Genomic DNA, 27,880 nt, shown 5'->3' with positions numbered 1-27,880 from the left:
GATCGCAGAAGGGTTTGAGTGAACCGAAAGAGTCAGAGCTCAGATTGTGTTCCTGCTGCACAAGTACTTCTGCATGTAAGTCTGCATGTACAACTAACAATAGTTATATTTGTGGAAATGATGAATTGATTTTATGTGCGTAAGCATGATTTAAATGTCTGATCTTCAAACTCAAAGCCTCAAAAACCACATACATACTTAGATTAGTTAAACTCCAGCATGCTGTAAACCCTGAACCATAGACGTGGGACATTTTCCCTACACATTTAAAAACAAAGTCCAACTAATCATATTTCATTTTCAAATAAGGAAAATTTTGTGGGGACAGTTTAAACTAATTGCATGAATTAAACGTGCATGTGGATAAAGATTATATAAGGGTGCTTTCACGCTTGTAGATGGATTGTTTTGTTCTGAAACAGGGATGTAAATTGGCACAGTGTTGCTCTTTGTTCTTGGTGGGGTTCGCTTGAGATGCAGTGCAACCTGAGCTGCATCCACCCCTAACCCTACCCCTCACAGTGACGTCATCAAGGCTGCATCCAGATACTATCGGGGTTTAATTTCACACGGGAAAGTTTCCAAACGGACCAAAATAGCTAAAGCAAGTCATGTATGAGTAAACTTGTTGCAGGTTTGTGCGGTTTGTGATCACGTGGGTTTGTTTTGTTTTGGTTGTCCATGTGGATTTGTTATGCTCACGTGTTATGACGACACTAAGTTGGTCCCTACCGAAAAAAAACAGCTTAAACCAGCCTAGGCTGGTTGGCTGGTTTTAGCTGGTCGACCAGCCTGGTTTTAGAGGGGTTTCCAGGCTGGTTTCCAGCCATTTTCAGCCTGGTTTTAGCTGGTCAGGCTGGGAGATGACCAGCTAAAACCAGCTTGACCAGCCTAGCCAGGCTGGGAGCCCAGCCAAAACCAGCTATGTCCAGCTTAAACCAAGCTGGTTTTAGCTGGATTTAGCTGGTCATTTTTCAGCCTGACCAGCTAAGACCAGGCTGGAAATGGCTGGAAACTAGCCTGGAAACCCCTCTAAAACCAGCCTGGTCGACCAGCTAAAACCAGCCAACCAGCCTAGGCTGGTTTAAGCTGGATTTTTCATCAGGGGTCTGATTAGTTCGCCAGCTGAGGCTCATCATGGTGCCTATATCTGAGCGACGCTTTTTGTGTCTGTGTCAGTTCGTTACTCAGTGGCGTAGCGCAAAATGCGGAGGCCCCCCTGCAGGGATCACCGATGGGGCCCCCAGTTTTCAAGGGGGTCGGGGGGGTTTGGGGGCGGCAGAGCCAGAGATATACACATATACACAGATATCTATGATCAGGAGTTTTCCTGGATGTTAGTATTTTTATTTTTATTTCAATTATAAAAATTATAATTTTACATCACTTTTCTACATTGATGGATCAGTGATCGCACGGGCATTCCTGACAAAAAGCTTGTGTTTGTGTATACAGAAATGTACTATCCACCCTTCCTGTTAAATTTGATCTAATCATGTCCTGAACACAGCTCCTCTCCTGCTTTCACTTCTCATACTGACGGAGGGAGCGATTCGTTTGTGAATGAATCTCCATTATCAATGACTCCTTCACTAGCCGACAATAATACAAGTTTCTGGCAGCGCAGCATCTCGTTGTCATATTTCTTTTTCATTGTTTGCTGATTTTATTCAACAAAGCTAGCATAAGCCGAGTGTTTAGTGCGAATTGGAGCTACTTTGACTTATAGTGAATGCAGTAAGTGGCTGTATTATTATCAATAACGCTACCTGTTTAGCACAAATTTCAGAACATACAAAAACGTAAAAAACGTAATCCTACCTATGGAATGTTCTGCTTTTGTGCTTTGTTTTCTTTGTTTGCTCGTTACTACACTCGTAGACAGCGCTAAAGTCCCGCATCTTCACGTAATAACACTTGTCTAGTGCGACTGAATGACATTTGTCCTGGGAGCACTGTACCAATGTGGCGGCGCTATTGACGCATGCTCAGGGTCCCTATACAATATCTAGTGTATATATCTATGTCACAAATTGAGGTGCGGGGAAAGGAGGCGGAGTGGAGCGACAACGCGGGGAATCTTTCACAAACTGAGGAGCGATCACAAACCGAAATCGGCGAGAGCGTCAAAGTAGCTAGAAGTCATTCATTTTTAAGGAGAACCGGCGGCGAGAAACAGCGGCGCGTCTTCATTGGCTATGACGCGGTTCGGCGGCAAGCAATCAGAATGAAGTAGTCCACCGCTTGAGAGGTGTTCAGAGAACACAGACCTGTGAACTTTGGTTCCGTCCACAGTTGTTCCCAAGAGTTGATTATTGCGGTTCCTGGATTTTCAATTTTTGAAAATCGCGACAACGTGGGGCCCCCTAATCACGCGGGGCCCCCCCGCGGTGCGTGCCCTGCGGGCCCGTCCGCTACGCCACTGTCGTTACTATCGCTCGTGTGTGCGCGCTGTCTGTGCTCAGGCCCTGAGGAGAATCTGGATCTGGTTTCCCTGTTTTGTTCCTGCCCTCCCTACTGAAAAATCCAGCTTAAACCAGGCTGGTTTTAGCTGGTCGACCAGCCTGGTTTTAGAGGGGTTTTGGCCACTTCCAGGCTGGTTTCCAGCCATTTCCAGCCTGGTCTTAGCTGGTCAGGCTGGGAGATGACCAGCTAAAACCAGCTTGACCAGCCTAGCCAAGCTGCGAGTCCAGCCAAAACCAGCTATGTCCAGCTTAAACCAGGCTGGAAATGGCTGGAAACCAGCCTGGAAATGGCCAAAACCCCTCTAAAACCAGCCTGGTCGACCAGCTAAAACCAGCCTAGGCTGGTTTAAGCTGGATTTTTCAGCAGGGCTGTGTTCTGCGTCCCTCTAGCCTGCACTTTCTGGTTTATTCGTCAGATAGAATAAACATTTTGTCACTTGCACTTGGATCCTCTCTGACCCTTATTTAATCGCAACAAAACTCTCTTGACATTGGGTCAAGGTTCCACGATTTATTTTGTAGAGTGCCACTCAGCTGTCATCAGTGTGTCCGCGGGCTCTTAAAAAGTATTAAAAGGTCTTAAATGCTATTTTGCGAGGTATTAAATGTTATATAATGTTTGATTAAGCAGTGTATGGTTGTATGCTAAAGTCTGCCAGAATTAAATCTGGGAATTTCAGGATGCTGTGTAGTTTCTGATTTTTTTTATTATTATTTTTTTTTATTGAAAATACAAAATCCAAATACAACAAAATGGGATTCAACTTTACGACTTGTGTGTCACATATGGAAGGCTCAACACAATAATATACAAAGATAAAAATGTAGTATACAAAAAACATTCAAGCTAAAATAAATCCAAGAGTGAAAGGAAAACACAAAAAAAATAAAAAAATAAATAAAAAATAAGTACAACATAGATATCATCTACGGCAAGTTATATACTACAAATAAATTAAACATTTTTAAGGCAATTTTTGTTTTCATTTTAGCCAGGGCATTTGAAAATACTTTAAGTTCTTTTATAAATACAATGAGTAATGGAGGTGTTTTGAAATATCTACATTTATGAATAAAATATTTGGCTAACACAATTATCATATTTATCAAATCGTGCAATCTTTAGTCATTCCATATAGTACATCTTGTCTGTGTAGTTTATGATATCAATGAAACCTTTTTAGATTTGACATCATGCTGCTTTGTTTACTGCAGAAACCAGGGCGACACCATTATTTCTGCAGCTCTGTCCGCTTGTTAAGTGTGACGTCAGGGGCGGACTGGGACAAAAGTTCTGCCCTGGCACTGTTGCCACACCAGCCCACATTACCGCACCCACGGACACACACATTCACTATTTATTTTGGTGTAAAGAGGGTGAAATAATATGACATTCCTGCCAGATTTTGATTATGTCCGGGTAACCGTGGATTGGGTCGGCCCATCTTTAGCCGGCAGCTAGCTCTCTGCAACTCTCACATGGTCGCCCACTGAAGCTAAGCAGGGCTGCGCCCGGTCAGTACCTGGATGGGAGACCACATGGGAAAGCTAGGTTGCTGCCGGAAGTGGTGTTAGTGGGGCCAGCAGGGGGCGCCCAACCTGCGGTCTGTGTGGGTCCTAATGCCCCAGTATAGTGACGGGGACGCTATACTGCTCAGTGAGCGCTGTCTTTCGGATGAGACGTTAAACTGAGGTCCTGACTCTCTGTGGTCATTAAAAATCCCAGGATGTCCTTCGAAAAGAGTAGGGGTTTAACCCCGGCATCCTGGCCAAATCTGTCCACTGGCCTCTGTCCATCATGGCCTCCTAACCATCCCCATATTCCAATTGGCTTCATCACTGTCTCCTCTCCACCAATCAGCTGGTGTGTGGTGTGCGGTCTGGCGCAAAATGGCTGCCGTCGCGTCATCCAGGTGGATGCTGCACACTGGTGGTGGATGAGGAGATCCCCCACCATTGTGTAAAGCGCTTTGAGTGCCCAGAAAAGCGCTATATAAATGTAAGGAATTATTATTATTATCTTGAAACCAGGCGACAGTTGCCAGTTGGGCCAAATGCTTAACATTTATTATTATTATTTTTTAATTATCATCATCATAATATCACATCTAGCAAGAGATAAAAGCTATCTGCACTTAAAAACAATACATATTAAAGAAAAACTGACCGGCCCACATTTAAAAATTGGTCCCACAGAAAAACACATGTGGGCCCCATGTGGGGTAGCCCATGCAGGCCCCCAAAATATTTTCCCCTTTGGGCCCCAATGTTGCCCAAACAGTGGGCTTGCCCACATGTGGGCCCCATATAGGTCAACCCAAGCGGGGCTCAATGGATTTTTCCCTTTGTAGCCCCAACCTGTATTTTGTGGGTAAATTTAAGTTAAATTTACATTTAGCTTGTATATGAAAATTAGAATAAATCATTTGCATTTTGGTCTAAATAGTGTGAAGGACAGAAAACCGCCTTGCTGCTTAGAGAAAATCATCCAGAAATTGATTTGGAAGTGGAAATGTTTTTCAAAATGATCCTAAAATAGGAATGGGTCTTGTTGAATAGTTATAGGATAACTCTGAAGAAAGGTTTTGATCCACTTTAAATGTTGACTACTGTATATCCAGTACAGGGGCATGAATATCCATTACTTTCTCTGGTTGGTTCAGCTTCCGCAAATAAGCACTGTATCCAAGAAATATGCCACATCACTTTGGATATTATTTATTTTGGTAAATGAAAAAAATCCTATATTCTTTGTTGCAGTCTTATCTGTTTGTACCAGATCTCTCTTTTCCGTATGGATCTACAGTTGAGGCTGCTTTCTATACAAATGTTCTGTTGCAGACACAGCTGGGTTTGTTTTGCGAGACAATATAAATTCCATATCTCATTTGTCCTTTAGCCTTAATTTCTGAAATATTCAGATTTATTTAGGATATAACGTTTTTTTTTTTTATGTTTATTGTCCACTTTCATTTAGACAACAAACATGCCAGTGTGGGCCCACTGTGGGAAAGTGTGGGTTTACTGTGGGACAGTGTGAGCAGGCGGAGAATCCAACAGAAAAACACATGCCAGATGGCCAATCCGCCCCTGTGTGACGTCACGCGGAGCGGCTTCCGGGTCCAAGCGCTCTATTCAACTGAATGGGGAGACTCGTGAAATGGTAATAATAAACGTTTACAAAGCGATTTAATTCTTTCGAAAGTCACGATCGCAGTATATATGTCCATGCCTAATATCCGATGGCCAGAAAGTGATTCATTGTTTTATAAATTGTTACATTTTTGGTATTTGTTATGCAGCAAGCCCAGAGATTGTTGTGTACACTATGACTTTATGTAAAATTAACTTTCATGTGTGATAGGAATAAAACGCGATCATAAACGAATGATTTCTCCACTCAAATGAATGGCGGCTTGGACCCGGAAACAGTAAACATACGTCACAAATACGTCAACACTTAGCAAGCGGATAGACGCCAACCTGCTGAATTAGCTAGATTTAATAGATTTTTATTCAGTATATGAATAATGTTTTAGTTTTGGATTAGTTTCTTACATTAATGTTTAGTATACTGTAAGGTAAAATCTCGCCCTAAAGTGGTTATAAGGACTTAAAATGTGTGGAAAGAGTCTTAAAAAAGGTCTTAAAAGGTACTGAAGTTCACTCTCTGATTCCTCTATATACTCTGGTCATACAGCATTATTTTAATTGACCATGAGCAATAAGTTATTATAGGTAGGGATGGGCGATACCACAATTTTTAAATTCGATACGATACCGATACTTTTTGTTAAAGTTTTTACGATACCGATATCACTTATTATTTAAAATGTTCATGTAATTTTTCTAAATAATGTTAATAAAAAAAAATCCTTACATGTAAATATACATACACGCACACATTGCCATATTGCATATACACACTGCATACACATACATACTGTATATACGTACTGCACAGATACACACACGCACACTTATATTTATTCACCTAATGGTAATGAGAGAGAAAGAGAGAGTTGATTTATTATTTTATTTATTTCTTTTTATTGATTGATTGGTGTAACGTCTTGTATACAAAGCGTCACTGCGCTAAAACATTTAGTTATGCAGAAATTATTAAAATATAGTCGAAATATCGATACTTAAAAAAATATATATCGATACCAGATTAGAAGCTTCTAAGTATCGATGTATCGATACTCGAGCATTGATGCGCACATCCCTAATTTATAAGCGAAATGCTTTAATTTTTAATGGTGACAGACATAGTCACTAAATACATGGAATTATGCATTATATACTTCATATTATAAAGAGAAACAACAGATAAACCAAGACTGCATTTTGGTCGAAGTTCCTAACGGATAAACAGCTCTCGTTAATAGTTAACATTTCACTTTCGATATTCGACAAGAAAACGCATAATGACATCCAGCCTACTCATCATTCTCTCAGGAGACAAACGCACCAGGTTCCGAAACAAACATCTAAATTTATTTATTATTTTTTGTGTCCTGAAGAAAAAGTAAAACTGGGGGTGTTTTACTGTTGTTGTTTTTCCTACAGTATACAGCTGATTCACGAACACATTCATATTATTCACATTCTACAGCTCAGTTGTCGGACATTTGTTTCGAAATAGATATTTTATTCATGAACGTAAATCATTTATGTTTATTTAATATTCAAATGAAATGAAATAGAGCAATGTCGTATGTGACTCTTAATAATCAAACAAAATCATTATAAAAAATGTACAATTGCAAATATAACACCATGAAGACTGAATTTTAATTTGGTATTATTAGATTGTAAAATGATTTGTAATATTATTAATAGGGATGGGTACCGAAACTCGGTACTTTATTGGTATCGGTGCTACATTATAAAAGACGTATCGATAAGCTCTGACGTTATCGGTATTGGAGAACTATTGCTGAATAAACATTACTTTCAGTAGCTTTAACTTACCAACCTTTTCTAATTTGTGATATTTTATATTCGGGAGCACAATAAACCAAGAAAGATCCCGACTTCTGTCAAAAAATTCAAACATGTTGGTTTTTCTTCAGAAAAAAAAAAACTGAGACAAAAACATTTTCCTTCAAACCATTGTACATTCTTTTAAAGGGAAAAACATATTTGTTTTACAATTATTGGTTTTGCTTTATTTTACATTAAAACGTAATAATGAAATAAAGTGTTGTTAACTCTGTTCAATTTGTTTTTTGCTTTCATAAAAAACACGACAAAAAGTACAGATAAGAGAACCACTAAAGTACCGAAGCGATAAGTAGTATCGATAAAAGTAGTAATACCGTTAAAACCTTAACAATACCCATTCCTAATTATAAATTAAAAAGTAGTGCAGAAATCAAATTAAACCCATCCAGTAGGTGGCGGCAGGACACTGTCTTACTTCAGTCAAATGGAGAAATTGAACAAAAAATTAATTAATCAGTAAATAATAAATGATGAAACTGATTGCATTTATTGACAACATACTTACCACCAGGCATATGTGAAGGTTTAATAAAGAATTTTACTCATGCTGGAACACTTAGATATAACAGATAATATACATTTAAATTCAGAGCAGCGTCAAAGTAATAAATAAATCCATTATTGAAATAAACTGAACAAGTGAAAAGCTATTTTTTCTTTAGTTTGGTCTGTTTTGTCTACTTTTGTTTTGCCTAGTTTTGTTTTGTTTTTTGTCTAGTTTTATAAAGTTTTGTTTTGTTTTTTGTTTGTCTAGTTTTTGTTTGTCTAGTTTTGTTTTGTCAATTTTTTTTGTAAATTTGTTTTGCCTGTTTTTTCTATTTTTGTTTTGTCCAATTTTGTCTGTTTTATTTTGTGTAGTTTTGTCTAGTTTTATTTTGTCTAGTTTTGTTTTGTCTAGTTTTGTTTGCCTATTTTTCATGGTTTATTTTGTCTAATTTTGCCTTGTTTTGTTTTGTCTAGCTTTGTATTGTTTGTCTAGTTTTGCTTTGTGTAGCAGGTTTTGTCTAGATTTGTTTTATTTTGTCTAGTTTTGTTTTACTTTGTCTAGTTTTATTTTGTCTAGTTTTGTTTTGCCTGGTTTTGTCTACTTTTGGTTTAGTTTGTTTTGCTTTGTTTACTTTATTTTAGTTTAGTTTGGTTTTATTTTGTTTAGTTCTTCTTTGTTTTGTCTAGTTTTGTTTTGTTTGTCTAGTTTATTGTCTAATTTTGTTTTGGCAAGTTTTGTTTTGTCTGTGTAGTTTTGTCCAGTTTTGTCTGGTTTTGTTTTGTATGTGTAGTTTTGTCCAGTTTTATCTTGTTTTTTGTCTAGTTTTATGGAGTTTTGTTTAGTTTTGTCTAGTTTCGTTATGCCAGTTTTTTTTTTACTTTTGTTTTGTCTTTTTTTTTGTAGTTTGGTCTATTTTTGTCTTTAGTTTTGTTTTGCCTAGTTTTGTCTTGTTTTTTGTCTAGTTTTATGAAGTTTTGTTTAGTTTTGTCTAGTTTTGTTATGCCATTTTTTTACTTTTGTTTTGTCTTTTTTTGGCCTAGTTTTGTCTTGTTTTTTTTCTAGTTTTATGAAGTTTTGTTTAGTTTTGTCTAGTTTTGTTATGGCAGTTTTTTTACTTTTGTTTTGTCTTTTTTTTTGTAGTTTGGTCTATTTTTGTCTTTAGTTTTGTTTTGCCTAGTTTTGTCTTGTTTTTTTGTCTAGTTTTATTAAGTTTTGTTTAGTTTTGTCTAGTTTTGTTATGCCAGTTTTTTTAACTTTTGTTTGGTCTTTTTTGTTTTGTTTTTTGTAGTTTGGTCTATTTTTGTCTTTAGTTTTTTGTCTACTTTTGTTTTGTCAATTTTTTAGTAAATTTGTTTTGCCTGTTTTTTTTCTACTTTTGTTTTGTTTTGTCCAGTTCTGTCAGTCTTATTTTGTGTAGTTTTGTTTGTCCTGTTTTTTCATGGTTTATTTTGTCTAATTTTGCTTTGTTTGGTCTAGTTTTGTCTTGTTTGTCTAGTTTTGCTTTGTTTAGTTTTGTCTTGTCTAGTTTTATTTTGTCTAGTTTTGTTTTATTTTGTCTAGTTTTGTCTTGTTTTCATCTAGTTTTATGAAGTTTTGTTTTTTGTTTGTCTAGATTTTTTTGTCTAGTTTTGTTTTGTCAATGTTTTTGTAAATTTTTTTTGCCTGTTTTTTGTGTAGTTTTGTCTAGTTTTGTTTTGTCTAGTTTTGTCTATTTTTGTCATGGTTTATTTTGTCTAATTTTGCTTTGTTTTGTTTAGTCTAGTTTTGTCTTGTTTGTCTAGTTTTGCTTTGTCCAGTTTTATTTTGTCTAGCTTTGTTTTATTTTGTCTAGTTTTGTTTTGCCTGGTTTTGTGTAGTTTTGGTTTGGTTTGCCTACTTTTGTTTAGTTTAGTTTTATTTTATTTAGTTTTGCTTTGTTTTGTCTAGTTTTGTTTTGTCTAGTTTATTGTCTACTTTTGTTTTGTTTAGTTTTGTTTGTCTATTTTTGTGTAGTTTTGTCATGGTTTATTTTGTTTAATTTTGCTTTGTTTTGTTTTGTCTAGTTTTGTCTTGTTTGTCTAGTTTTGTTTTGTCTAATTTTATTTTGTCTAGTTTTGTTTTACTTTTTCTAGTTTTGTTTTGCCTGATTTTGTCTACTTTTGGTTTGGATTGCTGTGCTTTGTCTACTTTTGTGTAGTTTAGTTCGGTTTTATTTTATTAGTTGTGCTTTGTTTTGTCTAGTTTTGTTTGTCTAGTTTATTGTCTAATTTTGTTTTGTTTTGGCTAATTTTGTTTTTCTGTGTTGTTTTGTTTAGTTTTGTCTTGTTTTGTTTAGTTATGCCAGTTTTTTCATCTTTTGTTTTGTCTATTTTTGTTTTGTTTTTTGTAGTTTGGTCTATTTTTTTCTTTAGTTTTGTTTTGTCTGATTTGTATTCTTTTGTCTAGTTGTCTTCTTTTTTGTCGAGTTTTATAAAGTTTTTATAAAGCTGCCTTGCCTTGATAAAAAAAATAGCCTAATCCTATTCCTAATAACTTAAAGAATCATTTTCAAACCCAGAAGGTACTTCAGTATTAAAAGAGAAACATTTGTACACATGTCCAATACTGTAATAGTCTTAAAAGCACAATGTTCAATGTTAATATTTTCAGTTGTGAATTTTCCAGAGAAGTCTCCCATTCATTCAAAGGTAAACTGCAACTAAACATACACTGCGATGTCGATAGGCGGAAGTGACATCATTGTGAAAAGGGTCTATTGTGGGTTCATCTGCTATGATCAGCGGCTGATTGTTTCCTCAAAGCTCTTCTAATGTTAGCATTGGTGTTTTAGATGCAGTATGGCAGAGGAGCGAGTAAAGGACTCTCTCTCAGAGAAACACAGGTATTGACTCTGTTTTTACACCATTATTTCAACACTTTCTCAACAAGAACAAGATTTTCTCGTCTGGTTTCTGTGGGGAGTATTTTTTTATCCAACAGGTTCCATAACAAGTTTTTAGAGCCAAACGTGTTTTTCAATGAAGGTGAAATTGTGCAGAATGAGAAAGCAGCGCTCTCATCTGTTTACCCATGATTCCTGTGTAGCAGACCTGATCAGCCAGACCTTCAGCCAAGAATTAGATCTTGAGCATTAGAATTTAACTAAACTAAAGAAATTCATATTGATAAAACTCTTTTAAAGGATACTGAAGTTTCTCCTGCAGTGTATTCCTCTGGTGTGTTTGTGTCTTCAGAGTGAGACCAGGATCATGTGTGTTCAGCTCTGTGTCTCTGAAGAATGACCATTCAAAAGACGATAGACAACCTGATCTCAGTGAGAAAACTCCACCATCTGCCAAAAGGTATTTTGTATTTCAAATTATTGGCCACACATTTACCATTTGCAAAATGGTTTTCAGTATTCATTGTTTAAAACTATGTATTTGAGTGTGTTTACACTCTTTTTTAAATGTTTAAGAGTTCATTAAATTATTAAGTTAATGATTATCAATTAAAAAGGAAAGCAATAGCATAAATAAATACAATAAAACAGTATTTTTTTTCTCTTAGTGTCGTCAGAGTGAGATCAGGATCATGTGTGTCCAGCTTTGTTTCTCTGAAGAGTGACCACTCAATAGGTCGTCCACCAGAATTTAGAGAGAAACCACCATTGTCAGCCAAAAGGTATCTAGAGTTTTATATTATATACCCGTTTGAAATGTTTATGTGAACCAACAATTTAGTAAAGAGAGCCATTCCTGAATTCCTTGAACTACACTGCCTTTGTTGGACTTTTCCTAGTCCTCCCAGGTTGAAACATCAGTTAGAGGCTTTAAATAAGTTCAAATAATTTAATTAATTAAATGAATAAAGCATTACAGAGCTCCGGGTGTCAGAGAACAGCAACACAGGGAGTCTGTGCCAGCCCAACACACATAGTTCTTCTACCCCCACCCCCTTATTTTCGTCTCTTTTAAGCCCCTGATCTTCCATCCAGGTCAGTTCAATCATAAGTTGTTTGGCAGAACAAGCTAATCTGCACAGAAAAAGTTATGCATGCACATAACAGAGCCCGCACCCCTCCCATCTGTGATTGTTCCTGTAAACGAGCACACTCTGAAAGAAGAGTTGTAACATTTTGCTGATAACAAGTACCGAGGAGGCAACTTCAGTCACATGAAGCCACAGCTGTTATGGAGCAAAGTTAAGAGGTTAACCACATGCGGTTATATGAGGATAAACACCTCAGCGTTCAATCTAATTAGTTAAGAACAGAATTAAACTATTAATGCGAGCATTAGTCTATTAATGCATAGGACAACGTTTTAATCATCAAAAATTCCTTCACCTTCCAAATTATTATGTGAATGATACATTTCTTTGATTATTCAAATTAGTCTATATCTATGGTGTTGTTTACACCTGATCAATTCATGCAATCTTTCTGATCATGAAAAGGATGGGTGTGAATGCCCTTCGAAACACATTTAAGATAGATATAAACATGTTTAGAAGGTGGTCTCAGGCCGTACTCACACTAGGTACAGTTGCCTCGAACCGGGCCAAAGCACGCTTGTCCCCCCTCCCGTCTCCCCCCGACGGCCCGCGCTCACACCACAAACGGGCTTCGGCACGCTTACGTCATCGCTGCTGGGCTGTTCAGTGAGAAGCGCTCTCTCACTCAGCAGAACAGTGTGGCTCGTTTCCACTGACTGGTACAGTACGGTACGGTTCGGGTCGGTATGAGTCACCTTTATCAGGCTTGCGTTTCCATAACCAAGGGTACCCTTTTGGTGGGCGTGGTGTATGACAAAGTTTCAGTCGACGTCATTTTCGCTCGAGAAAATGTCTACAATAAAGCTGCACAGGTCGTTCACATATCATATGAAAAGCACTTCTCAAAAAACAGGTGCTTTACACACATAAATACTTGTGTATAAATGTTTATTACTAACTTTTCTATAAACAGGAGTTGATTATAACTGCAGATCAATGACGGTGCGAAATAGCCTACTGTAATGTCTATAATTATATTAAATAAATAAATGAACATATATGAACACATACAGACCCATACAGTCTCCTAAATGTTACCAACTACAGAAAAATTACACAAAGCAGACATTTCGTCGTTAATTAGGTTCAAAACTAGGGGTGTCATGATTTTGATTTTTAATCGAAATCGATCGAAATTTATGCTCAATTTTGATTATCAAATCAAAAAATAGAATCGTCGATGCTGCCACGCCCCCATGTCACGTCAGCTTGGCTTGCCAATCGGGAAAAAACAGGCTTGTTGAAGTGCTTGTTAAACTGCAGACGCAGGAGACCCGTCGACAGAGCTTAAACCCTCTCCTCTTTCAATGAAGTCGTCGGTGTGGAAGCATTTTGGATTTCCAGTGAGTTATGTTGACAACGTTCGTGTTGTCGACAAAAAAACAGTTTGCAAGCTCTGCTATGTACGTATTACGTACGGTTCGTCCGATAGACAACACCGGCATCGCGATCCTCCGCTTGCCCCTGTTGCAAATCCGCTTGTGAAAAGTACACACTCAGGCCCTGTTTACACTGTCTTTGTTTTTAAATGGCATTTTAGAACGACAACGATTTGACATCCACAGTGGCGTGTAGCATTTCTGAGCAGCCCTCCTTCCTTTCTACCTCTGACACACACAGACGCACACACACAGCCATGCGCTCGAGATAGCGGGTTAAGGTAGTCAGAGGATCAGTAGACTGCTTCAATCTTTCACTCACTTGTACTTAGTCATTTTAGCGAACACCTCAGATACTGTTGGCTGGTTCCTGTTGGTTGTGCGTCTTTTTTTACCGACGCCATTATAACGACACAGATCACTGCCAATTCACGAGTCCCGCAGAAAAAGTGATTGACAGGTGGTAATTATGTGTGTATCTTGCCTTTATTCATTTACTGTATGATTTGTTTATGGGTAAAACAAAGACCATGCAGGTCAGGTAGTTTAAACGGTAGACTACAAATAATTAATTGGTCATTAATTAATTAATTATTCATAATCGAAAATCGAATCGAATCGTGCCTTTAGAATCGAAAATGTAATCGAATCGAGGATTTGGAGGATCGTGACACCCTTATTCAAAACAACACAAAGTTTAGCCTACAGTCAGAGTAAACCGCTCATCTGTGTCTGTAATCTTCAGCAGCACATGAAGCCTCTGTTAGAGAGTCACTCCATCATTCCCAGTTCATATTAGTCCAAAAGGTGATAATAAAGATTAAAACAAGGCAGTTTGTTCATGTTTGCTGAAGAAATAACGTGCTCATTGGCTTCGCCTTTTTTCCCGCGCCCCACTCTCGTGTTTGTCCTTTTCTTTCTGAATGTGACACTCTCGCGTTTGTCAGCTTCTCACAGGATCTGGTTTCCAAAGCTTGTCAATAATCAAGTGCATGTTATTATTATCAGTTATTTCAGATAGAGACGCGCGGCGAGCGCAAGAAAGAAAGCGAAACCACCCGGGCTTCAGACTGGCTCGTTAAAAACTACGCGGCACAGGGTGAAATGCTCTTCTCCATGGCTTTGTGGCTTTTTATCATGACGACGACCGGGTTTGTTTGCAGGATCGACCATGGCTGCATATGTATTTATAATTCCGCTGTAATCTCTCGCTGTGTATTTCAAACATGGCGGGTCCTTTGTTTACATTCTGGCTTGTTGAGTCTACACATGACGTATCTCTGTAAACCAATAGCGTTCAGCTGCGCGTGTAGCTCCACCTTTTGGGACCCCTTCTGCAGTTTGGGACCCTTTTGAAAGGGTCCCGAAAAAGTGGTACGGTACGGTTTGGTTCTGTACGCCTTTTGACAGTGTAAACGGCCATAAAAGCGTACCAAACCAAACCGTATAGTACCACTCAGTGGAAACGGGCCAGTGGAGATTTCTCTAGTTATATCGTTTCAGTCGTTTAATATGCCGTCAAATATTTCGCCAAACAGTCCTTAGGGATGCGGGGACACGCAGTCAGATATTTCGCCGGACAGATCCGCCACTTTTGGCGCTCATAAACAATCATACAACTCTCTTGCTGCAGGAATGCGGAGGTCTGCTGAAGGCGCGCAGCTGTCGTGCAGTGAGGAGTTCTCGTCTTTAATAAACTACGGCAGTTTGCGATCACTGAACAGTAAGAATGATTAATAAATCCATATGAAACAGCCCCGTAAAAGTCACGTCTCGCTTTCAGTTTCGGGCTTTGCCGCGTTTTGCACTCACACACAAGTGTACCGCGCCAAAGCCCAAGTGAACCGCGCTCAGGCACACCTCTTCCAACCGGGCCAGGGCCGGCCAAGTGAACTGAGCTTGATCGCGATTCAGCGCACTCACACTACTCAAACGATCCGGGAAACGGGCCTGGGCACGGTACGGATGGCATAGTGTGAGTAGGCCCTCAGATGCTTTTCAGTTACATCTGGTTGTTGAAACCACATGCAGTTGAAGTCAGAATTATTAGCCCACCTATGATTTTTTTTCTTTTTTAAATATTTCCCAAATGATGTTTAACAGAGCAAGGACATTTTCACAGTGTGTCTGATAATATTTTTTTCTTCAGGGGAAAGTCTTATTTGTTTTATTTCGGCTAGAAAAAAAGCAGTTTTAAATTTCTTAAAAACCATTTTAAGGTCAATATTATTAGCCCCTTTAAGCTCTATTTTTGATAGTCTACAGAACAAACCATCATCATACAATAACTTGCCTAATTACCCTAACTGCCTAGTTAAGCCTTTAAATGTCACTTTAAGCTGTATAGAAGTGTCTTGAAAAATATCTAGATAAATATTATATTCTATCATGATGGCAAAGATAAAATAAATTAGTTATTAGAGATGAGTTATAAAAACTCTTATGTTTAGAAATGTGTTGAAAAAATCTGCTCTCCGTCAAACGGAAATTGGGGAAAACATTAATAGGGGGCGAATAATTCAGGAGGGGGCTACTAATTCTGACTTTAACTGTATGTAAAATCCCAAAATTAAAAAAGACTACATGATCGTGATATACAAGCGAAGATGCATAAACAACGGAAGGCCCCAGGTGAGAGTTTGAAATGTTTGTTTTATTTAAAATAAAATAAAAAATTTTGATTGTGAAATGATGAATTAAAATTGTTAAATTAGGGCTGGGCAATATTATATATATATATATATATATATATATATATATATATATATATATATCATGATGTCATGTTTCGTATCATTCAGTATTGAGAATTACTGAATATTTTTTAACAATACATTAAAGACCACCTTATTTTTATTTACCAAATAAATAGTTTTATTTATCTATTTGCCCTAATACTATTTACTAAGGCAAATAGTTTTAACAGTCAAAAAAGAACTTTAGGCATTTTTTAGAACACATTTCCTTAAGATATTTAAAGCGACCCAATGCCATTTTTTATAATTCAGAGTATCTTTCAGTAAATAATCATTTTATACTTCCATGTCAATTAAAAAATAGACTGTTCATTTCTCTGCTATATTTAATTCGACATGACCATGGCCGGAACACCAAATGGCAAATCCATCCACTGCACTGTCTCCTTATTAAGACCACCACATAACATTTATTATTTTCAGTGTTTGCAAGATAGATATGTTTGCCTCAAAATATATCGTTACAGTATTTTATTTGTTAACAGTGTTGAATATGAGCTGCCAGATTCCGGAGACAAGACTCACAAGAGTCTCCTGTGGATCTTCCAGGTGAGAAAACTCCTTTTGATTCATATTTTTTTATGACAAGATTTTTAATGAAAACGCGTCTGTGTCCTGATTCTGCAACACATTTCTGATTTCTTTTAGGAGTTAAAATGTATTTTTTTAAGTTAAAAGTAATTGACTCTTGAAAGTATTCATAAAGACTGCAGACAGCTGCAGGGTGCCAAAACAAGGTTTGTGTGGACCAGTCCTTCAAATAAAACAAAAGCTATAGTATTTTCCCCCCAAATTTGTTAAGTTGTTAATTATTTATCTGAAACAAATTTCATTTAATGCTGTTTATTTTATTAAATTTTCGATTTGAGAGACGGAATATATGGAAGGTACATTTTGCTTTATATATTATAATATCATCATCATCCTTAGCTCGACAATCCATTACTGGATCCTGGCTGCCTCAAGTAATTTCCACCAATGTTCTCTGTCCCGGGCAACTCCCACCAATTCCTTATTCCTAAAACATTGGCGTCACTGCTAATGCAGTCTCGCCATCTTGGTTTAGGCCTTCCTACTTTTCTTTTGCCCACCAGGTCAGTGCTGAAGATTTTTTTTGGAATGGCATTTTCATCCATACGTATGACGTGTCCTGCCCACCTTAGCCTCGCAAGTCTGATATATTTAACTATATCAATTTCCTTATACAAGGCTGCTAGCTCATTGTTGTGACGTATTCTCCATTGATTATTGTCTTTTATTGGGCCATATATTCTCAGAATTTTTCTGTCAAAAACTAAGCTTTTGTTCTATGGCTTTTGTCATTGTCCACGTTTCTGATCCATAGGCCATATAATATATTAAAACCCATTCAAATACACAGATTAGACAGACTTCACATGTAGTCTTTCATTCCTGTGTTTGATGACTAATCTAGACAAGCGCTCCTGTTAGTACAGCCCCAAATCAGAAAATGTTGGCACAGTATGGCAAACACAAATAAAAAGAATCAATGATTTCTAAATTTACTTTGACTTGTATTTCATTGTTCATGTTCATGTTAAGTCAATGCAAATGTAACGGAGGCCAGCTAGTGTGTGCTGTGCAGGTAAACCTCACTCCTCTGACCTCTAAAGGTGCTCTAGCGACAGATGCTAGAGGCCATCGTCTTTAGCCTCCTTGTTAAAGCAACCGACTCCCATGCAGAAGGTCGCTGGTTTGATACCAGCTTTGAGCGGGTTGGGTGGCGTAGGACCGGCGGGGTAACATTGGTGCCGTGTCCCGGATGGGAGTGAGGTTTAGGGGGGTGAGTGTAACGGAGGCCAGCTAGTGAGTGCTGTGCAGGTAAACCTCACTCCTCTGACCTCTAAAGGTGCTCTAGCGACAAATGCTAGAGCCCATGGTCTTTAGCCTCCTTGGTAGAGCAACCAACTCCCATGCGGAAGGTCGCCGGTTCGATACCAGCTCGGAGCGGGTTTGGTGGCGTAGGACCGGCGGGGTTACACAAAGATGCAAATAGACTTCCTGCGGCATGAATGCCGCTGTGCCAGTTGAGCGTTCTGCATGATTGTTGTGCACTTTGCGTGAATTGCTTGAGTTGGAAAATCTGAACTTCGGTGGACGTTCGCGCCGCGTTAACCACCCTGCTGCCTAAGCTGGTTGGCTGGTTTTAGCTGGTCAACTAGCCTGGTTTTAGAGGGGTTTTGGCCATTTCCAGCCTGGTCTTAGCTGGTCAGGCTGGAAAGTGACCAGCTTAAACCATCTAAAACCAGCTTGACCAGCCTGGTTTAAGCTGGACATAGCTGGTTTTGGCTGGACTCCCAGCTTGGCTAGGCTGGTCAAGCTGGTTTTAGCTGGTCATCTTCCAGCCTGACCAGCTAAGACCAGGCTGGAAATGGCTGGAAACGAGCCTGGAAGTGGCCAAAACCCCTCTAAAACCAGCCTGGTCGACCAGCTAAAACCAGCCAACCAGCCTAGGCTGGTTTAAGCTGAATTTTTCAGCAGGGCAATCATGAGCTTTGTCTTGTAGGTGCGTGCTTATGACATAGCGCCTGTTGTTAATTTTGCAAGGGGAAATCCTACATCAGTCAGTCGGAAGCACCATCATCCAGCTTCAGTTTCTGGAGGAGTTAATAAACTGACAGAGCTGGGTGCACCTCTTAAAGGATCTAGTGGACTCAGACACGGCTCCAAACGAATCAATGCTGTTTTTCAGCCTTTAAAAAGCAAATAAACACTGCTCTCTTATTAAAATCTGTTAGCCATTTTGCATCGAAGCTAAAGTCACCAGGCAGATGAAAGCCCTGCCCATGAAGTGAATCTGCATCTATTGTAAAGTGAATATAACTCAAAATGTTCATACGTCTATTTATGCGCGAATAATGCAGTTTATTCACGCGTTCTGCATCTGCTGTGAGCACAGCAATAAGATGGGCAACAGTACGGGGTCTTTGTTGTCGTATTTTGCTAATCAAAATGCATCACATATTACCAATTGGAGACAGGTCAGGACTGTGGGCGGGCCAGTCTGGTGGCAATGTAAAGTGTGGAATGTGGTTTTGCATTGTCTTGTTGAAATATACATGGCCAACCCTGGAAAATAAGGCAGCATATTGTTCCCCAAATTGTGTTTTTCAGCATTAATGGTGCATCACAGAAGAGCAGGTTTCCTTTGCCAAGGGCACTAACAAAAAACCCTTACCATGACAGACCCTGGCTTTTAGACTCGTTGCTGTTAACAGTCTGGATGATCCTTTTCTTCTATGGTCTGGAGCTCATGGCATCCATTTCTCCAAAAAACAAAAACAAAACTGAAATACTGATTCATTTGACTACAGTACGTGTTTCCACTGTGAGACAATCTATCCTAGATGCCTGAGAGCCCAGAGAAGTTGACGGCGCTTCTGGACACTGTTAACATAGGGCTACGTTATGGCACAGAACTGTTTTAACTGGCATTTGTGGATGTAACTACATATTATGGTACTTAACAAAGGTTTGCTGCAGTAGTCCTGAGCCCATGTGGTGATATCGCTTATAGATGAAGGAGGATTCTTGATGTAGTGCCGCCTGAGGGATTGGAGATCACAGTAGTTCAGCTTAGGCTTGCGCCCTTGTTCTTTTCGCACTGAAATTGCTCCAGATTCCTTGAATCTTTTAATGATGTTCTGCACTGTTGTAGGTGAAATATCCGAATGTCTTCCTCTCTTTCTTTGAGGAACATTGTTTTTAAAACATTTCAATAATTTTCTTTTGTATTTGTTAGCAAACTGGCGATCCTCTGCCCATCTTTGCTCCTAAAGGACTAGACCTTTCTTGAATGCTTCTTCTATACCAAATCATAATTACAATCACATGTTTACATCACCTGTTTCAAATCACGTCATTATTTAACCAGTTTACATAATTACTAGTCCTAAACTGCTCCTGTCTCTACTTGTTTGGGAATTTATTGCAGGTCTGAATGACAAGAATGGATGTATGTTTACAAATAAAGTTGACCAGAAAAAACAAAATATTTTCTTATTGTCTGCAATGAAATACAAGTCAAAGTAAGTTTGGAAATCATTTGCGTTTTCCATACGGTGCCAACTTTTTACTGATTTAGGGTTGTAGGACAGGTTTCTTATACATCCAATCCAAAGCCGTCTGTTTTGTTTGAATGTTATTTTTGATTGTTGTAGCTGTGAAAAGACCAAACTCATTCAATGTACTGATTTGTTCCTGACTGTATCTACTTTAGTTGTATCTGAAAATAACATTACCTATCAACTCTCCAGTTTTTCCCAGAAACTCCAGTATTTTACAATTCTATACCGCCAACATCTCGTCTAAATATTGGCCCCCTTTTTTTCTTTCTATGAAAGGTAACAGAATTACCAGGTGCCGCCCCTTGTTCAAGTGTGATATAAGTACAAGAGCTGTTCAAAATAATTATCTTTTCATTTTATTTTGGCTTGAAAGCAATTTGAAATGAATCCAAAGCCATACGTCGCCTTCCTCCCTATGCAACAATAGAATTAGTCAGTTTATGTTAAGGTGTGTGATGGTCAGGCGCACTACATAATGAAAATGAGACACTTATAGGCTTCTGTATATGCAATTTGAAGAGGCAAGGTTAGATGTCGACTCAATCAAGGATTCAACAGATCCATTGTATAATGTATTATAATGTATTTTCAGTTATTGAGTAATTTGTGGATGAATAACTCTGTGAATACAATTTTTAGTTATATGTTGTTCTTCTTCAATCATAGAATCTTGAGAGCAAAATTGTTACATTTGTGAAGGATGAACTGGAAAGGTTTAAGAAAATCTTACTAGAAGAAAACAGAGAGGACTTTGTAAAGGACTTTAAGGAGACCAGATGCAGTATCACAGAGGCAGCTCTTGATCTCACACTCTTCTTCCTGAGAGAGATGAAGCAAGATGAATCTGCTGATACTCTTGAGGGTAAGACACTTATATGTCACTGTCACTTACAAATAATACTGGAAAAGTTAAAACTTAATCTGTTTCTTTGCTCCTACGTTAAGGTGAGCTGTTCGGCATTAATCCATTGAAATGCAGCCTGAAGAAGAAATATCAAAGTGTGTTGGAAGGAATTGCTCAGCAGGGAGACTCCACGCTTCTGAATAACATCTACACAGATCTCTACATCACTCAGGGTGCGAGTGAACAGGTCAACACTGAACATGAGATCAGACAGATTGAAGTTGCTTCCAGACGTCATCAGTCACTAGAGATACAGATTGAATGCAAACATTTGTTTGAAGCACCTGAACAAGACAAGCAGATCAGAACTGTCCTGACAAAAGGAGTTGCTGGCATCGGGAAATCAGTCTCTGTGCAAAAGTTTGTTCTGGATTGGGCTGAAGGAAAAGAAAATCAAGACATCAGCTTCATCTTTCCTCTTCCATTCAGAGAGCTGAACTTAATGGAGATGAAAAAGCAAAGTTTAAGAGACCTCATAACTCAGTTTTTCCCAGAGACCAAAGGACTGAACCTTACAAGGACACGATTCAAAGTCCTGTTCATCTTTGATGGATTGGATGAATTCCGTCTACCTCTAAACTTCGATGGTAATGAGACGTGTCGTGATGTATTGACAGCAGTCTCTCTGAATGTTCTCCTGACGAACCTCATCAAGGGAAATCTGCTTGCTTCCGCTCTCATCTGGATCACCAGCAGACCAGCAGCTGCCAGTAAGATTCCTGCTGACTGTGTCGACCGGCTGACAGAGATACGAGGATTCAATGATGCCCAAAAGGAGGAGTACTTCAGAAAGAGACTCACAGATCAGAATCAGGCCAGAGAAATCATCGATCACATTAAACAGTCAAAGAGTCTCTTTATTATGTGCCACATCCCAGTCTTCTGCTGGATTTCAGCCACTGTTCTCCAGAACGTTTTAAAGGAGAAAATAAACATTGAACTAGAACACAAGACTAATCCCAAAACACTGCAGGAAACTCCCAAGACTCTGACACAGATGTACACTCACTTTCTCCACTTTCAGATCCAGCAGAGCAGACGAAAGTATGATGGAGAAAACACACCAGAATTTTCCTGGGATCAAAATTTCATCCTTTCACTGGGGAAACTGGCCTTCGAGCAGCTGGAAAGAAACAATGTGATCTTCTATGAAAGTGATCTGAAAGACTGTGGCATTGACGTCTATAAGGCATCGGTGTACTCAGGCATGTGTACCCAGATCTTTAAGGAGGAGACAGGAATCATTCTTGGTAGCATGTACTGCTTTCTTCACTTGAGCATTCAAGAGTTCATTGCAGCTCTTTATGAACATCTGCTTCTAGACATCAACAAGAAACATTTATCTATTTTTAGACAGAAAAGCAAAAATAATCATTGATCGTCAATTGGTGTCACGCCATCATTTGATGCAATTTCAGAGTTCACCAAGCTTGAACTTTGCAATGCAGCGAACAGTAATAACTTGTTGCACAAGCTTGTGTTTCTGGTCTGATGCATTCGCGTGCGTACAAATTTAAGTCTATAGGGAGAAAAGTGCAGTGTGACCGCAGCTTTACCTGTAAGTCGCAAATGACTCAATTAATTTGATCAGGTGTGTTCAATTAGGGTTTCATTTTAGGTCAATTAATTGTCAATTTACCGTGGGAAGGGTACTATTTAGTCTCAGTACCCATTGAAGCTAGTGGTGACACATCCAACCCAGGCTCATTGTGAAAACGTAGCCCTGCAGACGTTTCTGGAGACCACGAAATACGTGCCGGGATTTACGTATTTGTGCAGTTTTTGTTTTCTCGAATCTGCGAGAGGTCGCTGTACCGTACATTTTCACGTCTCGAATGCCTCTCGGGAGCGTGCGCCGTTCGTGCCCGTGCTGTTCTTGCGTGAAAAGCCACCGGAGGCCACTGTCCAGCGACCATCTGTCCGACTGACTGAATGACTGAACAATCGACTGGAATGCTGGCCAATTGGCCGACCCAGCCGCCTTCCTCCTCATTCCCCAAACCCAAGCGACGATTTAAAAAAGCCGTCCAGAAAAGAAAAGCAAAAGCCCTTGTCCGATTTTGACCGAGTTTTATAGATTTTACTGTATTCTCGACCAATCCCGTTCGCTTTTATTTTTTGGATTCTGTTTTTCATCTTACCCGATTTCTGGAACCGCTCTTCCCCGGACTCAAACCCGGTCGTCGCCGCGGGTGGCTCCTCCTCCTCCAGGCCTCCACTCCGCCGACATAACACTACAAGCTAAGCGGACAAACTGATTGCTGCGGGAAAGCCCTCCACACAGAGGTGAGTGAGCCATCACAGCCGGCAAGCGCGAAGAAGAGGAGCGGCGTCACACCGCCCCCTAGCGTTCACTTGAAAAAAACAAATGCGGCCATACGTACCTCCGGCCATGTAAATCGCGGTCTCCAGAACCGTGGGTGGGGCTATGTTTTCAGAATGAGCTTGGGTTGGACACATCAGTCCCAGCTGGGCTAGTTGGCATTTGTGTGTGGAGTTTGAACGTTTGCATGGGTTTGCTCGAGGCTCTACGGTTTCCCTCAAAGACATGTTGTAAAAGTGAACTGATTAAACTAAATAGTGTGTGTGAATGAGAATGTCAACTTGAATATTTAAGTTCACTAAACTTAAACCATGTTCATTTCACTTGAATTATAAAGTCTTATCAACCTCATTCCTTATTACAACAAATTATCTATTTAAGTTAACTAAACGTAGACCACATCCATTACACATGTATTGTCAAGTCCTGTCAAATTTAACCTGAGTTAAGACAACTTCACTATTTAAGTGAAGTAAACATGAATACATACTATTTTAAGTTGAAACAACTACATTTTTTTTTACAGTGTAGATGTACATCTGGATTAATTTTTAACCCTCGCTGTGCTGGCTAATTTTATAACCTTGCATCTGAGTCCTGTAATGATAACTAGACTATTAAAGTTGGTCAAGACAAACTTTGAGGCTAGCTTGAGAAAGATAAAAGGCCATCAGTGACTGGCTGCTGGCTAGACTGAGTTAAGTGAGCTCAGCCATTAGTTTGTAGGACAGTCTGATGTAGAATTATGAGCTCACAAAGTTTGATTCAATGTAAAGTCAATGAGAGTCTTATGAATAGAAGTCTATGGGACAGTTTCCAGGGTCTCAAAAGTGGTTGCTAGGTCATGGCCAAAGAAAGTGAAAAGCTCATCAGTTATTGACACTTAAGCCTGGTTTATACTTCTGCGTCAAGTCACCGGCGTAACCCACGGCGCAGGCAACGCGCGTAGCTGTGCATTTATACTTCTGCACGCTGTCTCTGTTGGAAACGCTAGTTGGCAGTGAGGTGTAAATGTTCCTCTGTGACGAGTTTCTTCACTGCTGTTTTGTTTTCCTGAACACTTCCGGGATGTACACGTGGCTCAAACTAGCTCATTTTGAGGCAGGAACTGGCGGAAGTGCAACAACTTTATTTATGAGGTAAACACAAAACAAAACTTTCCATCCGGGGACTCCTTCACGGGACTCCACACTTGTAAACAATCGCTAGTCTGAGTTTAGGTAGTCTGAGTTAAATGAGCCCAGTTAGAGTCTGTGTGACAGTCTGATGCAGAGTTATGAGGTCACAAAGTTTGGTCCAATGTTAAGTCAATAGGGTTTTTCAGATGGTCCCGAGACGTTTTTTAGAAAACCGAAAGTCTGATCAGTTGGAAAAGATATAGCAACCAGAGTCAGACCAGTTTGGAGGTCTGGTGTGAGTTTGGTGGTCATAGCTCGAAAGCACTAGGAGAAGATACGTTTTGTTTTTTAGTCTCCGAAGAAAAATAGCTTGCTACACAAGACAGCCTAATAACTAACACACTACTTCTTTTAATACGTCAGTTTCAGAGCTATTTATCAACACATATGTTGTATTCATTTGTGCTCTTTTCTTTTGGCTGATAACTACTTTATGGGGAGTTTCCCACAAACTAGTTGTGCACACATGTTTGTAATTTGACTGAAGAGTCGCAGGATGCTTTGTAGGTTCTTCTCTGCGATTTTGTTTCTCATTTGCCTAACAAAATCTGTTATACTGAACCATTTTACCTCTCAGAACCTTAAATTGGAGCTGCTTCCTGTTGACATACTAATGTGATGTGTAGTTCTGTATGTCTTTCAGGATCATACATGTTTGTGCAGTGATAGTTTGGCTTACATTCTCTATTTAACCTATCTAGTAGACATTAGCTTTTGATTCTGCAGTCCTCATTTACATTTAAATTCCTTTCAGCAAATGTGTTCCCTTAATTTACGCAACGCATCTCTTTCTAACTAATAGACAAGAGTCTGATTTGATACGAGAATGGGTAGTTACACATTGTGTTGGCTTTGAGATGGACTCCGATGGGCCACAGCCAACTTCTCTCCCACACACTCCTAGGCAGCTGTACAACAGATGATGTGTTCAGGCTTTCCACATTTCCTGCACATCCCAGGAGTTCCTCCTCCCTCTTGGCGCTGACTTTTCCTTTCTTTCACCCTGCTGATGTTGCTGGAAATTTTGTTTTTTAACAGTTCACTATTATCATGTTTCTCTTTTTGTATCCTTTCTCCAAGTTACATTTCCCCAGAAGAAAAATATTATAGGAAATACTGTGAAAAAAATTCCTAGTTCTGTTGAATATAATTTAGGAGACCTTTGAAAAAGAAAACAAAAATAGCAGAAGGGCTAATAATACTGACTTCAACTGTATATATTTGGTCATAAAGTTTTACATGTGTACTGGATACCTTTTAGAGAGTAAAAAAGCTTTTCGGAGGACCTCAAATGGCAGCTGGCCCGAGAGGAGCACAAAGCCAACAGCTGGAGCACAGAGCTATGGTGGAGACAGTAAAACAGGAAAGCAGACAAGAGCACAAGCTTTCATAATATGGCAGCGATGGCTGAATGAGAGAAGCAGCAGGCAAGACTACAGGGGAGGCAGTCCTTATCAGTTACATATTCAGCCCCTTGTCATCACAAAGAAAATGTAAACAACAGAGAAAAAAGTATGAGAAAAACAATTATGAAAACAAAAAAATTAAATACATGGATATTAAGATTGTCTCTGTCAGAACTTGGGTTTCTACTTTTTTTGCTTTGTCCCTCTCTCTTTCTGACCGTGTTTTTATCTTTTCTTTCTGGCAGCTTTCCAGTCTGTTCTCTCCAATTTGCTGTATGGCTTTACAAAGCTGATTGTCATTGCCAATCAGTAGTCTCAAGCTGCGGTCACACTGCACTTTTCTCCCCATAGACTTCCATTCTAACGCGCCCAATTGCATTGGACCGGAAACTCAAGGTCGTATGGCAAGTTTCGCTGGGTTGCAAGGTTCGAGCTTGATGAACTCTGACCTGCAAAATCGTATGACTTGACTGTGTGAGACTAATCGAAGATCAAAACATGACCTCTCTGGACAGAAATGGAAAACTTGGACCAATCGCTCTCTTTTTTACATGCATAATCATCCTGTTTAATCCCACCCGTTCTTGCAGTGCCGTACGAGGCACAAACTCAGCATCACTTGTTTACTGCCACCTTCATTCATGCTGATTGCTGGTCCTATATCTGAGGGTGCTTTGCTTCTCTTGTTGCCAGAATGTTGGGTTTCTTTCACTCTTCGTCCTTTGTGTTATGTTTGTTTTACTTCTGTGTTCTCTGTCCAGTTTTGGGGCGACATCCTGAATGCTTCTCCTTTGCCCTGATCCTGTATTACCAGTCCTGGACCAAAGACTATCTTTAATTGGATTGGAATTTAGCCCACTTTTTATTTACCTTTTTGTGTGGTGCTGTTTTTTTGTTGTTGAAATTTGTCTCATGGTTCTGACATGTTGCCTGAGGCCCATTCCTCTGTTTATTTTTACAGAAGTCCAAGACGTGCTCTTTTCGCTTATTTTATTAACAGCTTATCGAACTGAACTCTCCTGCATTTAGATGCTTTTTTTAGACAGCTGTGACAGATCACTCTGGTCAGTATGGACCCAGCTGAGGATTCACCTGCACTGCCTGCAGTATAGTTTTAAGGTGCCTTGCTAGGCCGACATGAGAAGGAGCTGACTTCAGCATGTCATACATTGGATGCTTTGGTCTCCCGAATAACAAAGCTCTCTGGGCAGCTCCATTATCTCCCATTCCAGCGGGCGCCAGGGCCATCTACACAACTCGCCTTACCTCAACTTTAGCCTAGCATTAACAACCCACCAGTCTTCTCGGGCGAACCATCTAACTGACGATCTCTCCTCACCCAATGTGAAGTGGTCTTTTTTCTTCAACCTCAGGCCTATTGAAGCATAGAAAAACCTTTTGTGGTATGGACCGACCACAGGATTCTGGAGTATATTAAGAACTCCAGACAGGCTTGCTGGGCATTGTTCTTTGGGTGTTTTAATTTTACAGGCCTAGTTCTGAGAACTAAGAATAGTAAACCAGATGTCTTGTCATGGTGCTTTGGCACACCGGGCAGCGATCCCCAACCTGATACCATTTTGTACAAGGGCCACGTGGTGGGAGATGTTGTTTGTTGTCGAGGGCCTTGTAAGGTGAGCTTTAGCCATAGTCTAGGTGTCCAGTGGGTCTGTTATATGTTTCTGTGTTGGCCCGAGCAGCTGACCTTCAGTGGAGCCATTCCTCCAAGTTCACTTTTTATCCAGGTATGAGGAGGTCACTTGCAGCTCTTTGTCAGCAATTTATTTTAGCCAGCTATGGCGGAGAATGTTCGTCAGTTTGTCGGTGTATGCTTGGTCTGTGTTCAAAATAAATCTTCCAATTTTCGTCC

General features: G+C 39.4%; 2 protein-coding genes across 6 annotated transcripts in view; one reads left to right on the top strand and one right to left on the bottom strand.

The window, feature by feature from the left end:
• Positions 1 to 27,880, bottom strand: part of LOC100001832 (uncharacterized) — a 61,448-nt gene that overhangs the window by 13,562 nt on the left and 20,006 nt on the right. The gene's annotated exons all lie outside the window — the stretch shown is intronic.
• On the top strand, positions 5 to 27,880 carry si:cabz01069012.2. 4 transcript variants are annotated; one of them, XM_073948401.1, is made up of 8 exons: positions 5 to 75; positions 5,443 to 5,628; positions 10,772 to 10,822; positions 11,175 to 11,282; positions 11,491 to 11,604; positions 16,597 to 16,660; positions 20,866 to 21,061; positions 21,145 to 27,880. In XM_073948401.1, exons 3-8 carry the CDS (start codon positions 10,779 to 10,781, stop codon positions 22,479 to 22,481), a joined length of 1,863 nt encoding a protein of 620 aa, XP_073804502.1. In that variant the 5' UTR covers positions 5 to 75; positions 5,443 to 5,628; positions 10,772 to 10,778; the 3' UTR covers positions 22,482 to 27,880. The 4 variants fall into 4 exon arrangements, with proteins under 4 accessions (XP_073804502.1, XP_073804504.1, XP_073804501.1 ...); XM_073948403.1 differs by having other exon boundaries at positions 11,500 to 11,604; positions 21,145 to 26,167; XM_073948400.1 differs by lacking the exon at positions 5,443 to 5,628.

The sequence above is a fragment of the Danio rerio genome, chromosome 4 (genome assembly GCF_049306965.1).
Source record: "Danio rerio strain Tuebingen ecotype United States chromosome 4, GRCz12tu, whole genome shotgun sequence".
NCBI classification, from domain to species: Eukaryota; Metazoa; Chordata; class Actinopteri; order Cypriniformes; family Danionidae; genus Danio; species Danio rerio.
Note: the sequence above shows the minus strand (reverse complement) of the source record. Positions and strands in the feature narration are given on the sequence as shown.

What these genes read in the sequence shown, in the direction of transcription:
- si:cabz01069012.2 (XM_073948400.1), top strand. Translation starts at nt 10,779, where the DNA reads ATGGCAGAGGAGCGAGTAAAGGACTCTCTCTCAGAGAAACACAG. An exon ending in TCTCTCTCAGAGAAACACAG is followed by an intron (nt 10,823 to 11,174) that starts GTATTGACTCTG and finishes TTGTGTCTTCAG; the next exon opens with AGTGAGACCAGGATCATGTG. An exon ending in CCACCATTGTCAGCCAAAAG is followed by an intron (nt 11,605 to 16,596) that starts GTATCTAGAGTT and finishes ATTTGTTAACAG; the next exon opens with TGTTGAATATGAGCTGCCAG.